This window comes from Colobus angolensis, unplaced genomic scaffold, assembly GCF_000951035.1.
Source record: "Colobus angolensis palliatus isolate OR3802 unplaced genomic scaffold, Cang.pa_1.0 Scaffold616, whole genome shotgun sequence".
NCBI classification, from domain to species: domain Eukaryota; kingdom Metazoa; phylum Chordata; class Mammalia; order Primates; family Cercopithecidae; genus Colobus; species Colobus angolensis.
The window spans coordinates 452686-478212 of NW_012119777.1; the positions used below are offsets into that span (position 1 = coordinate 452686).

General features: G+C 37.9%; 2 protein-coding genes across 2 annotated transcripts; both read right to left on the reverse strand.

The window, feature by feature from the left end:
• Positions 1-422: 422 nt before the first annotated feature.
• On the reverse strand, positions 423-1364 carry LOC105527314 (olfactory receptor 51G2-like). Its single transcript, XM_011963610.1, has one exon. It carries the CDS (start codon positions 1362-1364, stop codon positions 423-425), a length of 942 nt encoding a protein of 313 aa, XP_011819000.1.
• An 18170-nt stretch (positions 1365-19534) lies between these two features.
• On the reverse strand, positions 19535-22419 carry LOC105527333 (olfactory receptor 51L1). The gene is given in 3 exon segments (XM_011963627.1): positions 19535-20449; positions 20995-21030; positions 22363-22419. Coding segments are annotated over 3 exon segments (1008 nt in total).
• Between the last annotated feature and the right edge of the window lie 3108 nt (positions 22420-25527).

The window sequence follows — 25527 nt, forward strand, 5'->3', positions numbered from 1 at the left end:
ATAAATGATGAATTGATGGGTGCTGACGAGTTGATGGGTGCAGCACACCAACATGGCACAAGTATACATATGTAACAAACCTGCATGTTATGCACATGTACCCTAGAACTTAAAGTATAATAAAAAAAAAAATTTTTTTGTATTAGGTTAAAAAGTCTAGGAAAACTTTTGAAACCTAAATCTTTCTCAGATATATTGAGGGCCTTCACAGTGTATAATGAATAACTTCACCATAAAATATAACTACACCTTTATTCTCTATATTGAAAATATACAGATTTATAATTATTGAGGTTTAGGTCCAGTATCTTAAAGTCAAAATATCATTGGTAATATGTGAATTCTAAATTCCACATTATATGAAATCTTCTCACAGGTATAAGGGGAATGGAGGGAAAGATACGTTTCAGAATCTCTGTCATCTACGCTTCGTGTTTCTTGAATTTCTTGAGGATTCTGTCACGAATCTGCTTGGTCTTAACACTGTAGACAATGGGGTTCATGAGAGGTGGAACCAGCAAGTAGACATTGGCCATCAGCACATGGACAATTGGGGAAGCATTCTGTCCATAGCGATGGATCATAGATAGCCCAATCATTGGTGTATAGAAGGTGAGTACAGCACAGATGTGGGAAATGCAAGTATTGAGGGCTCTCACTCTCTCTGCCTTGGAGGCTATACTCAACACTGTGCCCAGGATGAGGACATAGGATAGGAGGAGAAGCACTGAATCAAGTCCCATGGAACAGATGACCACCATGAGGCCATAGATGCTGCTGACTTGACAGTTGGATACAGTTGTCTTTATGAGGTCCTGGTGCAGGTAGAAAGGGTAGGACAGAATATTGACATCATGATATTGAAGCTTCTTCAAGAGGAAGGAAGCTGGAAAGACCAGAGCCAAGGCCCTTCCAGCAATTGCCAACCCAATCCCAATGATTACATCATTGGTTAGGATGGCTGCATAGCGCAATGGTTCTCGGATTGCTATAAAGCGGTCAAAGGCCATAGCCAAGAGTACAGCTGACTCAGTAATTGAGAAAACATGAATGCAGTACATTTGGGCCAGACAAGCATTGAAGGAGATCTCCTGCACATGGAACCAGAAGACACTGAACATGGTAGGCAAGGTAGTGGTAGATAGGCCCAGGTCAGTGAATGCCAGCATTGACAGAAAGTAATACATTGGTTGATGGAGGGAAGACTCGGTTCTGATAATGAAGAGGATGGTAATATTCCCGGCAATTGAGGTGGCATAAATCAAGAAGATGGGGAGGGAAATCAAGTCATATCTGCTTTCAAGGCCTGAGAGGCCCATTAGGAGGAAGCGAGGGTATAAGGCAGAACTATTGAAGACAGACATTGTGCTAATGGATGAACCTAGAGTCTAGGTGAGGAAACAAGAATATGGAAAATTAGGGTAAAAGTCAAAATTGTAACAAGAAGCAATGCTTTAATTTATGCTGCTGTGTGTTTAATGGTTTTGATCATGTCTGTGTTCATTACATTTAATTACCCCACCTGTTATTTATTATTTTACCGATTAGTTTTCTTCACTGTGCATTTATTGAGGTTTTTTGTTTGTTTGTTTGTTTGGTCTCACTCTGTCACCAGGCTAGAGTGCAGTGATGCACTCTTTGCTCACTGCCACCTCCGCCTCCCGGATTCAAGTGATTCTCCTGCGTTAGCCTCCCGAGTAGCTGGGACTACAGACGTGTGCCACCACGCCTAGCTAACTTTTATATTTTTAGTAAAGACAAGGTTTCACCATGTTGGCCAGGATGGTCTCAATCTCTTGACTTCGTGATCCCCCCCACCTCAGCCTCCCATAGTGCTGGGATTACAAGATCATTTTTTTTAGAGATGGGATCTCACTATGTTACCTAGGCTAGCATCAGACTCCTGTTCTCAAGCAATCCTCCCAACTCAGCCTTCTGAGTAGCTGGAACTACAGGTGCACGCCACTGAAACTGAGAACATACTTTATTAAAGGAAATCTGGTAATGTTAAAAAATAGAGAAATATGTAAGAAATGACATCAACTATGTACAAACTAGTGGACAGATAAGTTAAAATTAAGAGTTAAACATTTTGAAGTTGATATTAAAAAAAAAAAAGAAAAAAAAAAAACACATGATTTAAAACACAGAAGAGACAACTAACCCCATCCAGGCAGGTCAGGGAAGATGTATTGAAGGAGATTCTTAAATTAGGTCTCAAATGACAAATACTAGGGGGATAGTATAAAAGAGCCGTGATGTACATCCTGTACTGATTAAAATCCATGTAAATACAGTAAGATATTAGAGAGTATTGCAAATGTAAGTCACTACAATTGAGTAAAGCTATAGGATTTACTATAGGCTCTTCATATGGTCATTGAAGCTAAGGTTAAAAAGAAGTGAACCTGAATTTCTGAAGGAACTTGTGTGTAAATATGGGAGCATGGATATAATCTTAGAGAACACAATGTGCTCATTGTAACAATAAACAACATGACCAGATTTATAATACATCTATGTCAAAATACAATCAACGTTAAGAGTGGTCTAAAGGCTGACAAGAGAGAAGGCAAGGAAACCTGTTAGGAGACTATTGTAGTCATTAAAAGAAGTGGATGAAAGTGAAATCTAACCGTGGGTATTATGAGGAATGAATAGTACATGGGAAGAAAAAAATAACGTCTGTAACGTAGATCATCATATGCTAAGAGTGAGAAAAAGAAAGAAATCCAGAATAGATTTATTTATTTGATAATCTTTTTCCTGTCATTTATTAAAACAAACAAAAGACCTGCCTAGAGATTTAGTGAAACCAGTGGGCCAGATAATTCCTGTTTGATTACGATAAATTTGAGGTGTGTGGAAGAGATAGTGATATATTTTCTATAAAAACAAAGAACACAATGCCAAATTATAGAAAGAAAATAAAAGATTTATGTTCTCAGGGCTCAGTTACCACAATACATCAGATGAGCTGTAGGAAACAGACAGATATCACCATGAACTGGAGAAGATAGGCGTTACAGCAAAAGCCCTAGAAACCTGTTACTTAACATCATAATGGCCACCTGATTCCAGTTATTCTGGGCGCAAAACATCAAGAAAATGTTTATTTAGCATACTTTATTTCCAAGTTTTTCCAAAATTTACATGGTTCATTTTCCAACCTACCCTTCTCCACAAATATAATCACAGTTCATTGTTTCCCCTAATAGACATAATTAATTATAAAATAACAAATTCTGTATCATTCTACAGAGACGACAAATATTGTGCAATCTGGTACCCTTTTCCTTACTTTTTATGAGCAGGTACAAAATGAAGAATAGAGGAGAATTATTTTATGCATTCCCATCCTACATTTAGTGATTTATATACTATACTAGTTATAGAAAATGATCTTTATACACCTCCTTCACTTTCCCAGCTTTTTATGTTATAAACTTCTGGTATGCTTCATTATTGAACACTTATGTCATCACTTTGGCACTCTCACATAATTATGCTTTCTTTCTTGATACCCACCATCAAATCTTTCAGCAGTCTTCAGCATCTCTGTCCTGCCTAGGCACACCAGGTCTTCCCTCTTAAATAACTCTTCCCCACTTCTTTTTATGAAAGTGCCTGGCTTAAGGTAGTCATAATCTCACTTCCCTGATAGATGTAGACACAGGCACCCAACTCTCAGTAGCTACGTCTCTAGATTCAGAGAAAGTCAGTTGACAGTTATTATTTACTACCACTTTGGAAAGGTTACTAAACCCCTTTGAGTATAAACAAACTGGCAATTGTATTACTTTACATACTTTATATAATACTTAAGAGATTCAAGCAAAGGTATGTAAAGTGCCTGGAACAATATATAAGATTTAGGAGATACTTTGGACTTAAATGAAGCAAATTGTTAATTAAGATGCTGAAGTAGCCATGCTCTTAAGTATATCAGCCAAACACAGCAGTGACACAAAAGCAGGTGCTGTCTGGAGTACCCAAGTTATCACGTGTAAAGCTGTTACCTCCCATGGCTTCTCTTAAGAATTATCTTGTACAGACTAGTAGAGAGAGAGCTAAAATTAAAATTTCCTTTTTCCCTCTTAATATTGTTAAGTGTGTATGCTATATGTAACACAAAATAGAGGAGGCACTCAAATCATCAACTTTATGATCATCAACTTCAGTTTTAACATTACAGGTTTTAGTTAATATCAGGCAGTAATATTTTGAGAAAACAGATATTTCAATACATGGGTTTCCACTATAGGTGCTATCTGTGCCTAGAAGTGAGTTTGCAATGGTAATTCCTTCCCAGAGCTCTTCTGAGCAACTTTCGAAGGGACTAGTCTGATTCCTTTGGAGGAAGGTAAATCTGTACCTCTGACCTATTCTAGAACAGTTATTTCACATGAGTAGAAGTCATTCCTACTTTTTGACCTTTACTTACACTTCCTAGATTCCTCAAAAATATAATGTAGTAATCTCTTACCCATTTTTCTCACCTCAAAACCTTCCTGCAGGCACACCTGAGCCCTCAAGTGCAGACGCCTCACCCTACTGCAGGTTGGCTGGGTTTCCAGTCTGTCAAGCTTAGAGACTGCCTGTAGGTTAAGAAAGCCACTGAAGATGGGCATAGAAGAATAATAAAATACACAGTGTATCCTAAGGCAGGTAGTCCTTCAAGGAAGCATAGATGTCCTGAGTAAGGCATCAGTCTCTTCCTCAGTAACTCCAGAGCCAAGATAAAGCTTTTTTGCCTTTGATATTCTTGACTTTATCCAGCTGGGTGCTTTATCAGCACTACTTGCTTTAACTACTCTGGCCTGTTTGCCCATCTTCACTAGCCCGTTCCCCCAGGACCACTCTTTTTTTTTTTTTTTTCATTACAACCTCTAGGGGGAATAACTAACATCAGTGCTGAAAGAGCTATTTCTCCTGCTCGAGGACAAGAGATGGTCATGCCAACTTCCCAATCCAGAAGTCCAGATTAGGAAGTAATTGAGAAGTATTCTGAGGATCATGTGATAAAGATGAAAAACAATGGGCTTAGTCAGTCAGAATGATGTATAAAATACGTTTGTGCTCTAAGTAACCAGATACAGCATTTACTAGCCCTTGTATGCTGAGAAAATTATTCTGTATTTAGGCCAAATTTTTTACAACCATACGCTAGGACATACCTTGTTGAACTGTTACAAAAAATATAAAATCATGTGTGTAAAGTAGAAATTCATCACTCAAAAGTCATGCTTATTATAGCACTTGTAAATTATAAAGGGGTATGGGACCCACATGCGGTTGGTCCATAATACTCAATTCTTTTACCAGCCACCGGACAGAAGGGTAAACATTCTACCATCATCATCCTGCAACAACTGCTACTTGCACTGACCCACAAATCTGCCTCTGAGAATTCAATGAAAGAAAAGATGAAGATGTGATATGATACAAAAGGTTACACTCCCATATTATCACTATCTAGCAAAGACATAAATCCCTGCAAAGTATTATTGTAAAGGGTGTGTAATTCACAAATTACACAGGTAATAGAGATGATCATGGAGAACAGGTTTGGCAAACCTCCTTCAATGTAGATGAAAATCCAACATTTTACTTGTCCTCTTTCTCAATTGCACTTCACGTTTGCCACTAAAAAATGTATCTCGGTTATGCCATTGATGTTTCTTGATGCGTTTTTTTCTGATTTTTTTAAAACTCATGATGTAATTAATCAATATGTTTCTAACCACAATATAAACTACCTCTAAGGTCCATCATTTTTGTTTCCATTTTCCTCAGTGCCAGATCAATTCAAGTCATTTCCAATAAAATCTTGATTCAGAAGAAAATGACTTTATGGTGGTTTTTAGGGATACTACAGCTACCTCATACAACATATTTTCTTATCAGTCTATCAAATTTGACTTTTCTAGCATTTTATGTTATGGCATTTTCCTTGTCAAAATCTTTAATGTTTTCACACACTTTTATTAGATTTTTCTAATATTTACAATAGACCACTATTATAATAGAATTAATGGCCGAAACACCAAACACACATCAATCAACTATGTTTGGAGGAAACGTCACATAGTCATTCCACTGTGTGTGAATGTGAGTAGGCCCCATTAACATCTAACATTTTACAGAAATCAAGCATTACAGAAACTTGTGTAATATAGTTTAACCCAGTCTTTTCAAACATATTTTATACAGACAGCATTTATTAACATCTGAAATTTGTGTTCTGCAGAGCTCAATTTGGAAATGAATTTCTGGAAAATGTTGGATTTAAGGCAGTGATTTTTAACAAGAAGGATTTTGCCTCAAAGGGGTGTTTGACAATGTCTGGGGTCATTTTCAGTTGTAGTAATTGGGAAAGTGTTACTGGCATGTCATGTGTACTTACCTACAATACTTCTAAACATTCTACTGAAAGAGCATGAAATTGTGTACGCTGAGACCCTATTGCTAAAACCTGTGCCCTACATTCTTAAGGATTTTGTAAGTTCTTGTTTTCCTGCTTGTGACATCCAGGGGAGTCACAAGACGCATTTAAGTAAGGTTCATGTCACGAAACCGGTTGTGAAACCTGTTGCAAAATGATTAACTGCCTTTGTTCTGCTTCTGTAAAACTGCTTTCCCGCTTCAGAGTTTGCAAAAACAAGCCCTGCCCCTACCCTGCAAGGCCCTGATAAACGTCATCAGGATTTCAAAAATTAACTGAAATATCAGAAATGGCGGGAACCAATCATAATCAGCCAAGTTGCCTTGTTCAAATGTCAGCCAATCGTACATCTGAATCCCCTATGACTCTGTGCCTGTTTACCCCTGACTATATAACGCTGTCCTGAGGCCAGTTGGGGAACTCTTCCGCTTGTCCCACGACTACCGTGAGGGTTCCAGGTTCGAACCTGCAATAAAGATCCTTGCCGCTTGTCTTTGACTCCGGACTCTGGTGGTCTTCTTCGGGGAATAAACGGTCTGGGCATAACACTACAATGTGCAGGACAGTGACTCACAACAGAGACTCATCCAGTCCCACGGCAATAGTGTCAATGTTGAAAAATCCTGTTTTAAGGAGAGAAAAACAAAACTACACTAAAAATTGAAATTCTATGCTTAAATCTGTGGGTAGTATGAAGGCCAAGCACATTAACCCTAGACCAATTACAGTAAAGAACACTGTAAATTCAGAGGTTCTTTACCTTTGAATTCCGATTCTGGCACTTAACTGCCTGTGTGACTAAGAAAACTGCTTAGGTCTTTTCACCTCTTTTTCTTCATTTATGAAATGAGTTTCATAATAATTTTAAGTAATAGAATTTTTGTAAATATTCCATGTGTTAATAAATGTATAGCATTTAGAATGTATTTAATAATCAGTAACAGATAATCAAAAATTGATTCCCTTTTCCTTTAATACAGGGTTGTTTTAAAATTAGTTATTATTAGTATTCTGTGGGTGTGCCAATTCTGTGACCCCATATTTTGAATCCTGAACGGAAACTTCTCTCAAAGACATTGACAAGTATTTTAAAGTGTACATCAAATTTTATAGTCATTAATTAATTCAATCATAAGATTACTTTCCCTGTATCCAAACTCATGAGTATCAATGAGCCTTTAACCATGACTTGGATTTCCATGCATATATCTTTTAAGAAAGCAAACATTCTTGGAAATGTGTGTCTAAGTTACATTTCACACATTAATTTAATACGTGGGCATTCTGAAATATGCATTTTATCAAATAAACTTGAGTTTTGAGATTTAGCTCTCTTGGTTTTGAAAAGGTAAAACAACTACAAGAAAATATGAACAAGAAAAGCCATTGGCAATCTATCTAATAATATCTTACACCTTATTTTCACCTCCATCGAGTTGAATAAGACTTAGTTTAAATGGTAATTTCCTCTTTCTTTTTGAAGATTAATCACTGATTCCATATTCCTAGTGTATCAAGATAACACCATTCTCCCAAATCTCATTCAATCCCATTTTCATCAGTTTTTATTATATAATTATATTAATGGATCTCTTAGTAAAACTTTTATAAACCTTGTTGACTAAGCTGATGAGAAAACAAATAACTATATGTAATATTTAAGAGTAAGATTTCTTTATCAATAAAAATGATTTAAGTGTATTAAAATGGATACATCGAGGTATTTCTTTTTTAGATTTTAATGTCATCCACACTTTTAAAATATCTTGTTATTAATTCATAGTAAGAGTAAGCTAATGTTTGTGTGTGTTTGTGTGTGTGTGTGTGTGTGATCTGAGAAGCTCTTGTGTGTTCACAGAAAGACAACATCATCATTGAGCCCAATGCAGAGTTCATGTGGAGGATGCATGCAAGTTGACATGTTAATGGAGAGCAGCATGGTTTAAGATGTGCAAGTCTAATTACTAGTTGGAAATTGTTTAAATTTTATATCCTAATACTGAACATTTCTTAAGGCATGCTCTTAATTATAGAAATGTACCATATATGTGAAACCACCTTTGCAAAAAATATACAGTGGGAACATTATGGCAGTGAAAGAGATCTGATTTAGCCAACCTCCATTTTGCCTTTATTCTTCAAACTTCCCTTAATTATTCCTGGGCTTGGGTCAAGCTAACTTTGGAAGACATTTATAGTTAAAATAATAATAGCCCTTCCCCAAAACTCAGCCTCCTTTGTAAAGTTAATGAGAGATCACTAGGCTAAGAGGATAGAGGAGCATGAATTCTGCTAAAATGTAGACATAAAGAATTGCCAGCCATTGTTCTGGAGGTCACAAGATTTACAACTTCCGACTTCCTTAATTACTCTTGCAGATAACATCAGTATTTTAAAACCTAGGATTGACCTTTGGAGATATCTTTTCAGACTTTTTGCATGTCTGATGACCAGTGGCTCCACCTACATGTGCCAACCACTCTTAGGGTCCTACCCAGAAATACTCAAGTTCATGAGGACCATTTCTCATACCCCTGTGATCGCACCCCCAACCAATCAGCAGCAGGCACCCACTGTTTAGCCACCCCTCCTCTTCCTCCAAACCATCTTTGAAAAACCCTAGCCTCCAAATTCTTAGGGAGGCTGATTTGAATAATAATAAAACTCTGATCTTCTATTTAGCTGGCTTTCCATATGTAAAACTCTTTCTCCATTGCAATCCCCTGCTCAGATAGATCAGCTGTATCTGGGCAGCAGGCAAGAAGAGCCCATTGGATAGTTACATTCGCTGAATCTGTTTGTTTATTGAGACATAATATAGTCACAGGATTCAGTGCCATGAGTTATAGAAACAGAGATTCTTTACTGAAGGAGTCTTAGTTGAGCAAGATCAAGCCTTCACTCTAACCTTTTGCTAAAACTTAAAGTGAGGTACCAAGAAAAAAAAAATGAAAAAACAAAACAAAACAAAAAACAGAAAATAATTGACACACAGACATGTTGTAAATTTCTAACGTGATAGAGTTTACTGAGAGAAGAGAACAATATTTAGGAAATAATGTACCACAAGTTTCCACCTGAAATTAGCGTTCTGTGGATCATCAGGAATTTATGTCTTTCTTGAAATCTTTGTTTAAAAGTAATACAGACAGAAAACTCCAGGCCCAGATAGCATCTTTAATAAATCATTTGGGACATTTAACTAAAGAATAACAAAAAAATGCTCATATATTTCTAGAGACTGTAAAAAGAGGGATCACCTCTTAAGAACTTTTATGAAGCAAGCATAACCTGTATTTTACAACCATGTTAAAGCATTACAGAAAGTCATAGTTAACAACAATGCATTATATATTTCAGAGTGGCTGGAAGAGAGGACTTAAGTTGTTCCCAACACATATAAATACTCATTCTATGCATGTAACAGAATATCACATATACCTCATAAATATGTAAAATATTGTGTATCAACTAAAAAGGAAAATAAATATTAAAGATGAATATATCCCATAAAATTAACTACAAAATATAACATAAAGTATTACCAAATCTAAATCTAATCTGTGATTACACACACACACACACACACACACACACACATTTGATCCTATTGAATTTAATTCAGGCATTGAATATATAGAACATGCAAAAATCACATGATATAATTCATTATGTTAACACAAGAAGAATAAAATAATTTAATAATCTAGATTTATGATAAAAATGCTAAATTTAATACTGATAACACACAAATATATTAAATTAGAAATAGAAGTGTATTTCCTTGACCTTTTAAAAAGTACAATGAACATCAAATATTAAAGTTATTTTTCCCAGAGATCAGAAAGAAGAATGTACTCACTATACTCAGTTCTAAAATTTACTACAGCCTCAGTCAAGACAATTGGGTGAATAAAAGATATAAAAGACACTAAGATTAGAAGGAAATAAATAAAGCCTCATCATTACTCATAGACAATATTGTTGAACTGTATGCAAAATACTTTCACTGTAAGTAATGAGAATCAATAAGTTAATTGATCAGGGTAGGTAGATATCTTTTTTATATCCAAAAAGCATATGCTTATATCCAAAAGCAAGTAGAAATTAAAATTTAAAGTATAATACTTATAATGGTGTCAAAAATACAGAGACATAAAAACCTAGTAAAAGAAGTACAAGACTTTCACACTTAAAATTTCAAATATTATTGAGAGAAACCTAAGACAAATTTTTTCAATCAAGGGATGTACCCTGTTGACAGATTAGAAGACTTCATATAATAAAAGTGGTTAATCACTTTAAATTAGTTTACAAATTGAGTTTAGAATTTTGTAGAAATGTAATACTTTATATAAAACTTAATATATAAACACAAATACTGCATTAGTTCATTTTCATACTGTTATAAAGAACTACCCTAGACTGGGTAATTTACAAAGGAAAGAGTTTTAATTGACTCACAGTTTAATCATGGCAGGAAGCTAAGGGGAAGCAAGGCACCTTCTTCACAAGGTGGCAGAAAGAAGAAGTGCTGAGCAAAGGAGAAAGAGCCCCTTATAAAACCATCAGATCTTGTGAGAACTCATTCACTCTCATGAGAGCTACATGTGGCAAACTGCACTCATGATTCATTTACCTTCACCTGTTCTCTCCCTAGAGATGTGGGGATTATGGGGATTATAATTCAAGATGAGATTTGGGTGGGGACAGAAAACCTAACAATATAATTCTGCTCTTGGCCCTTTGCAAATCTCATGTCATATTCACATTTTAAAGCCAATCATACCTTCCCAAGAGTCCCACAAAGTCTTAATTCATTCCAGCATTAACCCAAAAATTCAAGTCCAAAGTCTTATCTGAGTTTACAAGACAGGACCCTTCAACCTATGAGCCTGTAAAATCAGAAGCAAGTTAATTACTTCCTAGATAAAATGGGGGTGTAGGCATTGAGTAAATATACTCCTTACAAATGGGATAAATTGGCCAAAATAAAGGGGCTTACAGGCCCCATGCAAGTCTCAAATCCAACGGGGCAGTCATTAAACCTTAAAGTTTCAAAATGATCACCTTTGACTCCATGTCTTATATCCAGGTCATGTTGATGCAAGAGGTGTGCTCCTATGGTTTTGGGAAGGTCTGCCCCTGTGGCTTTGCAGGGTACAGCCCACTTCCTGGCTGCTTTCATGGGCAGCTTTTGAGTGTCTGTGGATTTTCTAGGTGCATAATGAAAGCTGTTGTTGAATCTACCAATCTGGGGGTCTGGAGGATGGTAGCCCTTTTCTCAAAACTGCACTAGGCAGTATCCCAGTGGGGACCCTATGTTGGGGCTCTGACCCCACATTTCTCTTCTGCACTGCCCTAGGAGAGGTTCTCCATGAGGGCTCCACCCCGTGGCAATATTCTGCCTGAGCATCCAGGCATTTCTATACATCTTCTGAAATCGAGGCAGAGGTTTCCAAACCTCAATTATTGACTTCTCTGAATGCACAGGCTCAACACCATGTGGAAGCCATCAAGGCTTGAGGCTTGTGCCCTCTGAAGCAATAGCACAAGTGGTACCTTGGCCCCTTTTAGTCATGGCTGAAGCTGAAGCTTCTGGGACACATGGTACCATGTCCCAAGGCTACACAGAGCAGCAGATGTCCTGGGACTGGTCCATGAAACCGTTTTTTCCTTTTAGGCCTCTGGGCTTGTGATGGGAGGGGCTGACATGAAGGTCTCTGACATGCTGTGGAGACATTTTCCCCATTGTCTTGGTGATTAACACTTGGTTTCTCATTACTAGTGCAAATTTCTGCAGCAGCTTGAATTTCCCCCCAGAAAATGAGTTTTTCTCTTCTATCGCATCATCAGGCTGAAAATTTTCCAAACTTTTATTTTCTGCTTCCTCTTGAACACTTTGCCACTTAGGGATTTCTTCTGCCAGATACCTTAAATTATCTCTCCTAAGTTGAAAGTTCCACAGATCTGTAGTGCCAGGGGAAAATGTCACCAGTCTCTTGGCTAACACATGGCAAGAGTAAAGACACCTTTACTTCAGTTCCCAACAAATTCCTCATCTCCATCTGAGATCACCTCAGCCTGGACTTCATTGTATATATCACTATCAGTATTTTCATCAAAGCCATTCAACAAGCCTCTAGGAAGTTCCAAACTTTCCCACATCTTCCTATCTTCTAAGCCCTCCAAGTCTCCAGGAAGACACATTTTTTTCTGTGTTCTTCTGAATCCTCCGAACTGTTCCTACCTCTACCTGTTACACAGTTCCAAAGCCGCTTCCACATTTTCATGTATCCTTATAGCAGCACTCCACTCCTGGTACCAATTTACTGTATTAGTTCATTTTCATTCTGCTATAAAGAACTGCCTGAGACTGGTTAAGTTATAAAGGAAAGAGGTTTAATTGGCTAACAGTTCAGCATGGCTAGGGAGGCCTCAGCAAACTTACAATCATGTCAGAAGGGGAAGGGGAAGAAAGGCACATTCTTCACAAGGTAGCAGGAAGGAGAAGTGCCAAGCAAAGGGTAAGGAGTTTCTTATAAAAACATCAGATCTTGTGAGAACTCACTCACTATCACAAGAACTGCATGGGGGAAACAGCACCCATGATTCAATTACCTCCACCTGGTCTCTCCCTTGACATGTGATGATTATGAGGATAATGCGAATTACAATTCAAGTTGAGATTTGAGTGGGGACAAAAAGCCTAACCATATCAAATACCAACATAGTTAAGGGCATTTGAAGAAGTAGCCCTCACACTACCTTATAACAAAACCTAATGTAAAATCATAATTAACAACAGTCATGGATTAGTGCAAATGATAGAAAATTATGTCCAATGGAACAGAAGAGAAATACCAGAAATAGACCCAAATATATACATTTACACCATATGACAATAGAAGCACTGTGGTACAGGGGATGAATAATGCTTTATTCAATAAATGGTTGAAAACCAAAATGAGTCACTGAGGCTTAAGTCTCAATCATTAAGGTTTATTAGGCCAGCTTTAGGGTGCTTCTTGGAAAAACAAAAGTCACCGACACATCTGTGGCTATTTCCACAAAGGTTTTCCAGAAGTTGTGTGTTTATACATTTCCTCAAAAGGGGGAAGGGAGAGGCATGTAGGTTGGGCAGTAGGGGAAATAGTTACATTCCTGAGACTTTAGTTAGTGTTCAGTAAATCTACATTTTACCTAAGATAAGGTGAATGTCTGAAGTGAGAAAGGGAACAAAGGAAGACTCAATTATGTAGTCTGTCTCTGGGTAGGTGAAGAAAATGAATCCTGACTTTTTTCTGCACCTGGGAAGATAAACTTGTAAGCAACATAATCGGTGTGGAGTTTTAGGAGCTAGACCTAGATTGTGGACCTAAAGTTACAATTAGCCTGTCATTGTTTATGGGAGGCAAGCAAAGAATTTACTTATGAATGATCTGTGGGTAGCCCTTCCCAGATGCCTGAGGCCATTTACCTTTCCAATCCGGCTGATATACAATGTTAGTAGCAGTTATTCATGTGGAAGAGAGTGTTGCAATGATTCAGCTTCAGGACTTAGTGTTCACTTCTGCACAAATTTGGGGAGGTCCTTCAATTTTTATTTTCTTTTACACAGTTCTGATTGAACTATGTATCCGTATCAAAAAAATATACCTTGACCTTACCTCATCATTCATAAAAAAAAAATTTTACATGTGTTGTATTTAGAAATATCAAAAGGAAAGCCTTACAACTTTCAAAAATTACACAGAAGAATATCATTTATAATATCAGTAAATGTGTCAGTTGTTTATTTATTGTCCCAATTTCAAATATAGACTTCATTGCTTACTCGGCAACAATGGAACTGGGCTCAATGGACAATTTTTCCTTCACAGATGCATGATGTTAAACTCGGCCAGCAGAGGGTGCTGCAGGGACACTTGTAGGAGAAATTCTTGCGTACTTCTCTGATTATTGTTACTTTTACAGTGCAAAAACCAGAGGCATGTATGAGAAATATTTAGTAATACTCACCCTATCAAATTCCAACAATACCCATATGACTAGACTCTTACTGAATCTTGCAGTTACCCTAGGGGCTGGCTTCCCAGATGTAACCTATTTGGACCCTGAAAGAGTATTTCCAGCTTGTCAGTCCAAACTGATTTGCTGCCCACCCATACTTCAAAGAGGAATTATCATTTGCTTGCCAATGCCAACTATAGTTCCCTCCCTACGAGCCTCAGTCAACCTGATGCTTCCTTCTACTCAGTCCTGAAAAGGAATCTTAGTCTATCAGCCTTGGTTCACCCATACCTCACAGAGGTGTCTTTCTTGACACATGAAATGTAATGACCTTTTCTGGCATCCAGTATGCTAAGACTATTCATTTTCAAATGAAGTTTCTACCTCAGGCTTGGGAGTACCTTCCCCATTTTCCAAGTTTGTTTTTTCTTTCAATATTCTCCCTTAGCTCCAGGGTATTACTCAAAATTGTCTTTATCTTCTTTAAAGTTGATTTCCTTACAAAATTAGTAAGTATTTGCACTTACAAACCCTATTCAAATTACTGCGTGATTTATGTCTTCCGACTGGATCGTGAGTGACAGAATAGGCAAATATCTCCTTAAAATATATAAAAAGCACTAAACATAAATCAAATTTATACATTGGATTTAATTAAAATTAAGAACATTTCTAGTCATCAGACATACTATTAAGAAAGTACAGGCCAGGCACGATGGCTCTCGCCTCTAATCCCAGCACTTTGGGAGGCCGAGGTGGGTGGATCATGAGGTCAGGAGATCGAGATCATCCTGGCTAACATGGTGAAACCCCGTGTCTACCAAAAATACAAAAAAGAAATTAGCTGGGTGTGGTGGCGGGTGCCTGCAGTCCCAGCTACTTGGGAGGCTGAGGCAGGAGAGTGGTGTGAACTCAGGAGGTGGAGCTTGCAGTGAGCCAAGATCATGCCACTGCACTCCAGTCTGGGCGACAGAGCAAGACTCTGTCTCAAAAAAAAAAAAAAAAAAAAGTACATAGGTTGTAGAAGATTGTTGTATACATACATCTCACAATGTCAACTTGAGTTACAGGGTTATTTTTAGTTCTCCAGGCTTATACACTGTGTTTGGTCTTCTGCTTGAAACTTAAGAGATTTAAAAACATGGCTATTTGCTCTTGAATTCTTACCCTGTTTCATCTGCCTGCAAAAAAAGGCATCCTTGAGAATTTTATTTTATCTTTCTTGTATTATAGGTAGTTAGACAGGCATGAGTTGGGCAGGAAGAGGGCTCTACCACACCCACTATGAATGTTAGGCAATGGTTGGGCAATTATCATATTGCCTCTCTAAAAGTGATAAATTGGCAGCTTGCACCAGGGAGAGGCCATTTCCTGATGGTCCACACCTGTTGCACTAAACTGCTAATAGAATGCAGATGCCAAAAGGAAGCAACTTTCCAGACATGTGCATTAAGAGACAAAATGAAGGAGTATGACCTTCTGAGGGCACACTATCAAGAAAGGGAAGAAAGCCTCGGATGGGCATGCGTACAACTTCCTAAACACACTGGGCATGCTCACTTCCTAAGGGTGAGGAGGGCACTGTGCATGTGGGCAGCCCACTCCAAGGGAAGGATCACGGGAAAGGGGCCAGCCTATAAACTCCTAGGATTGAGGTTAAACACAGCACTTATCCTTCAGTTTACCCACTTGGGTCTCTTCCACTTTTTTTTTTTCCTCTTCTGAAGTATTTTTAAATAAACTTCCACTCCTGTTCAAAACTTGCCTTGATTTATCTCTCTGCCTTATGCCCCTCAGTCCATTTCTTTCTTCTGAGGAGGCAAGAATTGAGGTTGCTACAGATCCATATGGATTTGCCACTGGTAACTTGAATACCTTCTACCAGTAATATATTTGAAGTCATGAGACTTGGATATTAGCCAACCCTAACACCTATATGTCACAGGTTTTCTGAGAACTTCTCATTTCAGGGTTCTCTGGGAAGCAGACTTTGAGGTAAAATTTAGTGTGCAGTTTGTTTAATAAGAGAATCCTGGGATAATCATCTTAAAAATAAAAAGGAATGAAAGTGGGTGGGATTGGGCAGAAGGAAAAGTTGAGCTGTAAATCAGGCCTGAAAGCAGTGAATATTTTCTTCACTGGGCTGAAGGGGCCAGACCTTTCCAACTTTCTACCTTAGTCATTGAATGGGTCAGTGGATGACCTCAAGCAAGGCTCATTTCTCCAGCTGAGGCAATTCCTGAAAAAGTGAAAAAAAAATTTAAGGCTTTCCACTGGACTCACTGCTAGCAGCAGGGGCTACAAGTCTTTCATTGAAATGGGGCTGAAACTATGTATCTTTGCCCATCATAGCCCATGTCAGAGCCCTTTTCTTTGTGGGAGGAAATGCAAAATGCTTTGGGTAAGTTTTAAGTCAGACTGAAGAACACTACTAACACATACTCTTTCTAACCTCTTTGCTTTCTTCATGTTACCTTCTCTTTCTAGAATACCTTTCCAGTGATGTGTTGGTGTTTAACCACCTCCTCTCTAAGAAAAATTTTTAAAGCCCTGATATATAATGTTTACCAATTTCTGTGGTTTAAATATTTCCATCATAACCAATTTCAAATTACCTACATTACATTACAGAGCACAAAAGCAGAACAAGATACACACAATTGTCTCTTACGTGCCAGCTTCAGCACACCGCTTTATTTCCAACTGTGTTCAACTGCTCAAGAATGAATTGGACCCACAATGCACAGTGAAAGTGTTAACTACTCTAATTCTTGATTCCTACATCCTCAAGTAAAATTGACCACTTATTTTTATATATTTATTTATTTTTTGAGACGGAGTCTCACTCTGTCGCCCAGGCTGGAGTGCAGTGGCGCAATCTCCGCTAACTTCAAGCTCTGCCGCCTCCCGAGTTCATGCCATTCTCCTGCCTCAGCCTCCCTAGAAGCTGGGACTACAGGTGCCTGCCACCACACCTGGCTAATTTTTTTGTATTTTTAATTGACCACTTATTAATATATCAATATTATAAAATGTACCTGTTCCAATAATATCATTGGTTACACTTAATTTTACTAATCTTTTATCTATGTATCTTCACTATTAAACATTCATTATTTAACATTAGCATTATGCAGTTGGCTGTTTATATGTCTACAGTACTAACAGTAATAACTATAATAGTTATTTCAACTATTTAATGAGTACTCATGATTGCTAGGGAAGACCAGCTGTATAGTGCTGTGATAAGGTAATAGACATGGCCCCATATTCAAAAAGTCTGCAATACAGCTGAAAATAAAGTGAATTTATATGAAATAACAAAATATCACCCATAAAAACATATGTATAGTTCATTCTAGCAAAAAAGAAAGAAAAAGTAATGGGTTATCAAAAATAAATTGGTAAAAACACAGTACAGATCCACACAGGCATGTAGAACAAGGGGTAAAAGTACTATTAAAAGATGAGGATTGAGATTGTGCACAGCTCTCAACCCATTCACAAATTAAGACATAAAATCCTGTCCCATACTATTAAATAGAGTCAACACAATTGCCCAGATGTTTAGACATGTACTGTCAGGCTTTCTTCAGCAATTCCTGTAACTGAGTACCCCATTTTCTTAAAAAATATATATATATTTTACAATTTTTTCCCTTTTTTCCTCATCTCTTACTTTGCTCTTTAGGAATGCAATTACAACTTTTACATTCCTTTTTTTCCACTGGGCAAACCACCTGCAAGCACAACTTCCTTATATTACTCTATGTTTGCTTAGAAGTTCCATAGGCCAGCCAGTTGAGGGGGCTCACACCTGTAATCCCAGCACTTTGGGAGGCCGAGGTGGGCAGATCACCTGAGGTCAGGAGTTCGAGTCCAGCCTGGCCAACATGGTGAAACCCCGCCCCTACTAAAAATATAAAAATTGGCCAGGGATGGTGGCACACGCCTGTAATCCCAGCTACTCAGGAGGCTGGGGCAGCAGAATTGCTGAACCCAGGAGGCAAAGGTTACAGTGAGCAGAGATTGTGCCATTGAACTCCCACCTGGGTGACAGAGCAAGACTCAGTCTCAAAAGAAAAAAAAGGAAAGAAAAAGAAGTTCCATAGACCAAGCCTTAAAACAAACCAAGCACCCTACCAAATTCTCCCCGACTGGCCAGACCACTGGATAACCCACCAAACAACTCAAGATAAACATTCATGAGCAAGCCGTATAGACCCCACAAGTCTATGTGCCTTCTGCATGGCTGGAATACCAAAATTTATCTTATTAAAACCCTGCTTTCTGCCCAGAATGCTGAAGTGTCAAATCTGGCCCTGACTCATCACTAAGCTCTGGAATACTAACTTTCTTCTTACCATCTTCATTCTTGTTATTTGATTTTGCAAGTGGCAAGCGACTGAAACTATATTTGGTAACACTCCCATGTATCTAACTCAGTATTTGCTGGCAAATTGAGGAAGCTGATGGATCTAGAATAGCAATGAGAGAAAGGACACATCACTAAATGATGAGATTAGAACTTGTACATAGCAAACAGCCACAGCAGCAGTTCAAAATCCTGTCAGGAACTCAAGTTCCAAAGTTGCCCTAAGAACTCAAATTTTTTTATAAGCAGTTATGATATTGTAGCATGAGAAACAAAATATGGACAACAGTATTAGTAAAAGAGATAGAGATTGATTTCTGAGTTTTAGATAATTAATATGAGAAACAATATAAACACAGTTATATTTAGGAAGAAAAGATACGCTATTATTATCATTAACAACAATCACAACTTAATAACATTAATAATTTTGTATAGTTTTCAAAAAACTTGACTTAGCACATACATTTTCTATTATAAGTCTTGTAATGATCTGGGGACAACATGAAGCCGTGGTTGTCACAATTTGTCCAAAAAAATCCTGAGTTTCAAATTGGTTAAAGATTAACTGAAATTACATGTATAAGAAGTAAAAGAATTAGGATATTAATCAGAGGAGCAATGCCCAGATACTTTACTTTTCATATACTAAAATAGCTTCCATGAGATTTTCAGTGGAAAAGTTGGAGGATAGCGGTTACTTAAAACCTCCTCCTTAGGACAAATTTGCAGAGAATTCCTAAATGAACCTGCTTTGTTCTGACACTATAGACAATAGGGTTAAGGACTGGGGGAAGAAGAAGGTAAATGTCTGCCATGAGGACGTGGACTATGGGAGACGGATGCTTCCCAAAGCGATGGACCATTGACACCCCAATAACTGGCACAAAGAAGATGAGCACCACACAGATATGGGATACACATGTGCTGAGTGCCTTTAGCTGCTCTTCCCGAGATGCAATACCCAGCACAGTATCAAGAATCAGAACATAAGAAAGCAGTATGAAGACTGAATCCACACCTAGTGTGGCAATGACTACACAAAGCCCATAAATGCTATTGATCCTGGCATCTGTACAGGATAATCTCAAAACATCCTGGTGCAAACAGAACGCATGAGAGAGGGCATTGCCATGGCAGTATTGATAGTGTCTCAGTAGCAAAGGTGTGGGAAGTACAACTCCCAAGCTTCACAGCAGACAGGCCAAACCAATTCTGCCAATTACACCCTTGGTGAGGATGGTGGGGTAATGCAGTGGATGGCAGATAGCAACAAAACGGTCAAAGTCCATGGCCAACAACACTGAGGACTCCAGGAATGTGAAAGTGTGGATGAAGAACAGCTGAGCATAGCAAGCACTTGCCTGAATCTCTGGAGCATCCAATCATAACACAGTAAGCATTGTGGTAAGTGTAGACAGGGACACCCCCAAGTCATTCCCTGCCAAGATGGAAATAAAGTAATACATGGGCTGATGGAGTGAGGATTCTGTCCAAATGACAGAGAGGATGGTAACATTACCCATAAATGCTACCAAATATGCAAGACAGAAGAGGATGGAGAGCCAAGAATAAGCATACTCCAGTCCAGAAAAACCCCTCAAGATAAATATGGGCTCCATAGTGAAAGGGACCAGGACAGCAGGGACCAGGGCTGCAAAACAACTCCCGAACTAACTTAGGCAAACAATTCCAGGAATCTAGAAAGCAGAACAGACCGAGTGAGCAGACCGGGAAAACAAGCCCTACCCCTACTCTATCCCTACCCTGCAAGCCCCTGATAAACGTCATCAGTGTTTCAAAATGTAACCGCCCTACCCCTACCCTACCCCTACCCTGCAAGCCCCTGATAAACGTCATCAGTGTTTCAAAATGTAACCGAAATACCAGAAATGGCAGGAACCGATCATAATCAGCCAAATCACCTTGTTCAAATGTCAGCCAATCCTAAGTCTGATGTGTACAAAATCCCATATGACTCTGTACCTGTTTACCCCTGACTATAAAAATGCTGTCTGGAGCCCAGTTAAGGAACTTTCCCGCTCGTCTCATGACTAGTGAGGAAGTTCCAGGTTCGAACCTGTAATAAAGATCCTTGCCGCTTGGCTTTGACTCCGGACTCTGGTGGTCTTCTCTGGGGAATAAGCGGTCTGGGCATAACAATAGCATCACTGTTATTCCAGTCTACGATAGTGATCTTGAGTAACTCAGCAAATAGTGAGGAATGGTTCGTGTTTTTCTTCCTGATCCCTCAAAGTTATCTCTTTTGAGTACAAACAACGGAATCAGGACAAAAGTACGTCTTTCCTCTAACCTCACAGAGGAAGGAAGGTGGTATCTCTTGTCGGCCCCATGTAAAAAATATTTCCTATTACTAAGGAGCACCAAATTCTGGAACAAAAATGTGGACTACACAAATACGGTCATCTTTGGCAAGAAATATGTTGGATTTGCATCAAAGACACTAAAGAATTTAAACAACACGAGAACAGAGAAAAAACTTTACTAATTATTATAAAGATTAAAATAGAGAAAAGTCAGAGTGAATGTCGATGGATTTGTGTGAGCTTCTGGCCAATGTTCTTGAGTTAATCAGTTATTGCTTCTAGGCTATCTTTTCAGTCATGACAATTGAATTGATCCCATGGGCTCAACATAATTTCTATTCAGATATATTTTTATTTAATGATTTATAATATTTAAACATTTTAAATATTTAATATTTTAATAATACAAGATAAATACCCCATATATGAAAAGAGAGCATGAACATAAGAAGCAGAATCCACAATCCCAGCATGCTTTATTGAGCTGCTATTTAACCAACATAGTTTTAAACTGTTTAGTATAGCAACTATTCCTGATTTTTAACAAATTCATGGTGAAAATAACTATATATATATGTGTGAGTGTGTGTGTGTGTGTGTGTGAAATAAGAGCTTAAATAGTTTGAAAATAAATCTTTAGGCCATAACATCACAATGTAACTATAAAAGCCCATTAAAGACTTTTTCCTTTCTGCTCTTCCACAAAATAAGAACAGTGCATTTAACAGTTATCTATTACACATTTTAAAGAGGTACTTTTCCACTTTATTTCTATTCATTGTTTTTTTAATTGATTGATTTCTCTTTCCAAATGATACTTTTAATACCATTTTTAAAAGAATCGTCAATCCAAATATTAAGTGGTTCTTCATTTTCTGACCCACTTGCACCTACTTCTGTGAAATCATGGCAATCCAGAATTTAGGCCTTAAATATTCACTATCAGTGAAACAATCAAGCTCTTTCTGAGTGTCTCAAAATATGATGCTAACATCTGGCTTTACTTTCCTTTGGCAATTTTTATGTAATAGCCTCCCCGCCTGTGCTGGATACCAATGTCACCCCTGCTATATCATACTGTGTTGATGGCACTAGGGACAATAGCTGAGCATTATGAGATTCTCTGCCCCTTCTGTTAGCTAGTTCTTTATTTTAACCCTGTCTGGTTTCATTAACTGTCCCTGAGAAAATTATTTACTTACCTTGTCCCTTAGAGTCTGGGCCTCATAGACTTCAGCAACACCTCTCTGTAGCAACATCTCAGCAATTCCCTCAACCCTCCTTCTAGACTTTTAATCTCTGATCTCTGGAAAGATTAAGATAAGACTTCGCCTCATCCTAAAGTAAAAATATTTCCAAATGTGGTCTCAAACTCATATCACAAGGCTCCAGTTAGTTAGCTGTTTCTTTTCATTAGCTCCATTATATTTAATAAAAAGCTTTATTTGAAAAATCCCTTGACTGATTCTTATCTCAATTTCATACCGTGAAGACTGAAAGTTCTTAGACGGCACAACCTAGAACTCCAAAGAGGACTTGACTTAGAATCTATATCTAAGGAACAAAAGAAAGCACAAAGCCATCTTCTCCATGTAAAAAGAAGGATTTGTCTCTTTCTCTACTTTTACCGAAGTCCAGGAATCCTTCACCTTCTATGAGTCAGAACCTACCATGGTACTCTTCTGCAGCCTAGGCAATCTGAATGAAGCTTTCATTTGAGACCCTTGTCTTAAATAAAGCAGTCAGCTACCCATCAAATTCTTTGCACTCAGTAGAGTATGTGTTTAGAGCACTTCTTTTTCTTTATGTCAGGCCTCTGAGGCCAAACCAGGCCATCACATGCCCTGTGACTTGCATGTGACTTGCACATATACGCCCAGATGGCCTGAAGTAACTGAAGAATCACAAAAGAAGTGAAAATGCTCTGCCCCACCTTAACTGATAACATTCCACCACAAAAGAAGTGAAAATGGCCGGTCCTTGCCTTAAGCGATGACATTATCTTGTGAAATTCCTTTTCCTGGCTCATCCTGGCTCAAAAATTTCACCCACTGAGCACCTTGTGACCCCCCACTCCTGCCTGCCAGAGAACAACCCCCCTTTGACTGAAATTTTCCTTTACCTACCCAAATCCTATGAAATGGGCCCACCCTTATCTCCCTTCGCTGACTCTCTTTTTGGACTCAGCCCACCTGCACCCAGGTGATTAAAAAGCTTTATTGCTCACACAAAGCCTGTCTGGTGGTCTCTTCACATGGACGCGCATGACACTTTACCCCTAAGCAAAATTTTTCTCTCCCATCTTTCATATCACTAGCTGACTTTATTTTTTCTTCCTGCTCACTCGGAAAATTGTTTTGACCTCCTATTGTAGAGTTGCGTTCATAAAAATGATATAGGTATTAACATCGAAATATATAGAACACACACACAGAGAGAGTGAGAGATAGGAGAGAAAGAAGAAAAAAGAGAGAAAGAAAGAAAGAGAGAAAGAGAGAAAGAGAGGAGAGAGAGAGAGAAAGAGAGAGAAAGGAGAGAAAGAGGAAAGAAAGAAAAGAAAAGAAAAGAAAAGAGAAAACTGTCGACACAGTGAAGTAGTTTATTTTTACCCCATGCCAGGAAAATATTCCATGTTTTCTCCTTTAATTCTTTCAACCATGAAATAAATCACATAGGATGCAAAGAACAAAGTGGATCACCACTCTTTAGAATTGTCTTTCTCCCTGCTTTATGTGCAAGTGCCCTATGTGCAGATTTCAACGTTTAGAAAACTTCAGTTGTAGACTGGCCAACAGATTTGAAGTTAGGACAGGCAGGAATATTTCTGTTTGTACTCCCTATTAATTTTTAACTGTGTATGTTTAAGGTGTACAGAATGATGACTTGATATACATATATATACACACACACACACACATACATAGTGAAATGATCATTACTGTGTGCGTGTGTGTGTGTGTGTGCACACACGTGCATGTGTATGGTAAGAGCACCTAAGCTCTACTCTCTTGGCAAATTCTCAGTATACAGTTTCTATGGTTTTAGTTCTTGCTCATATTGGTGTATCCCTCACTTAAAAAGAGTTCCCATTTCTGCAGTATTATTAACTCACTGCTTTATCTCATCGATTTATCCCTCACCTGAAAAGAGTTCCCATTCTACAATATTATGAACTGTGGTCATGCTGTATATTAGATCTCTAGATTTATTCTTCTTGTGTAACTTCAAGTTTGTAGTCTTTGAGCTACTTTTCCACATTTCCTCCACTACCCGGGCCCCCAAAACCCCTTTCCAGTCTCTATTTCTGTGTGTACTTTCCCTTTATTCTCTCACTGCCACATCTGTCATGTCTTTCACTTTTTAAAACCCCTTTATCGTCTTTTCTCTATTCATTTTCTTTTGGCTCTATTTCTAGGTCATTGACAATGATTCTTTGTGGTTCTTGTTGATTTTAGTACAATTTAATCACACTGAGGTTGAAAGAGAAATAATAGAAAAGAACTGGAAGTAACAGCAAGACTGTTTCAAAGGGCAGAGGCATGAATCAGCTTATGTCACACATTCACCTACTCCAGGTAATTAAGGGTGAACTACTGAGGATAAAACCATTTTTTTTACAGCCTCTCTAGTATCCTAGCTGCAGTTCTCAAAACCTATTCTCTGCTAATCAGCTTACCGCTTATCTTAAAATCATTGAAAATAATTGGAACAAAACATTATAATATTGTAATAAATCTAATTTTTTCACAGATGACAATAATTCTTTTTCATTTTGCATAAATGGTACATCATCTTTCTCATAATTTTACTCTCTTTAGCAAACTATATCCACATACAAACTACGCTAAAATCTACCAACTAATATTTATAATTTAAAAATTAACACTTACCTGAAATTTAAACATAACACAATTGAATCAATATGCCTAGTTAATTTGCAATCAATAGCCCGTTTCTCAAATGATCCACAGATCCACAGTTCCATTTTGTCTTTCTCTGACTAAACTTTTTTTCACTATATGTAAAGTTATATTTTCTTTCTGTTCCTACGTCTGTGGCTTTCTCTCTGTCTCATTTTATGTGTCGAAATATCTTTACTATCTTTTCTAGTCTCCTTCCCGCTTCCATTTTTTTCTATTTTGTTTTCATCTAAATTTGTGTCTTTTCAGCATGTAATCCTCTATTTTTTCCAGTCCCTTTGATTGGCTGTTTCTTTCTTCTAATTTCTGTTTGCATTTCTATGGTTTAAGTTGTTGCTCTTATTGGCTTATCTCTCACTTGAGAAAAGTTTCCATTTCTACCTGAAAGTCAAACCTGTACTGATTAAAGATGCTACAATTTTGATTCTCTATGAACCTCAGGTTTTG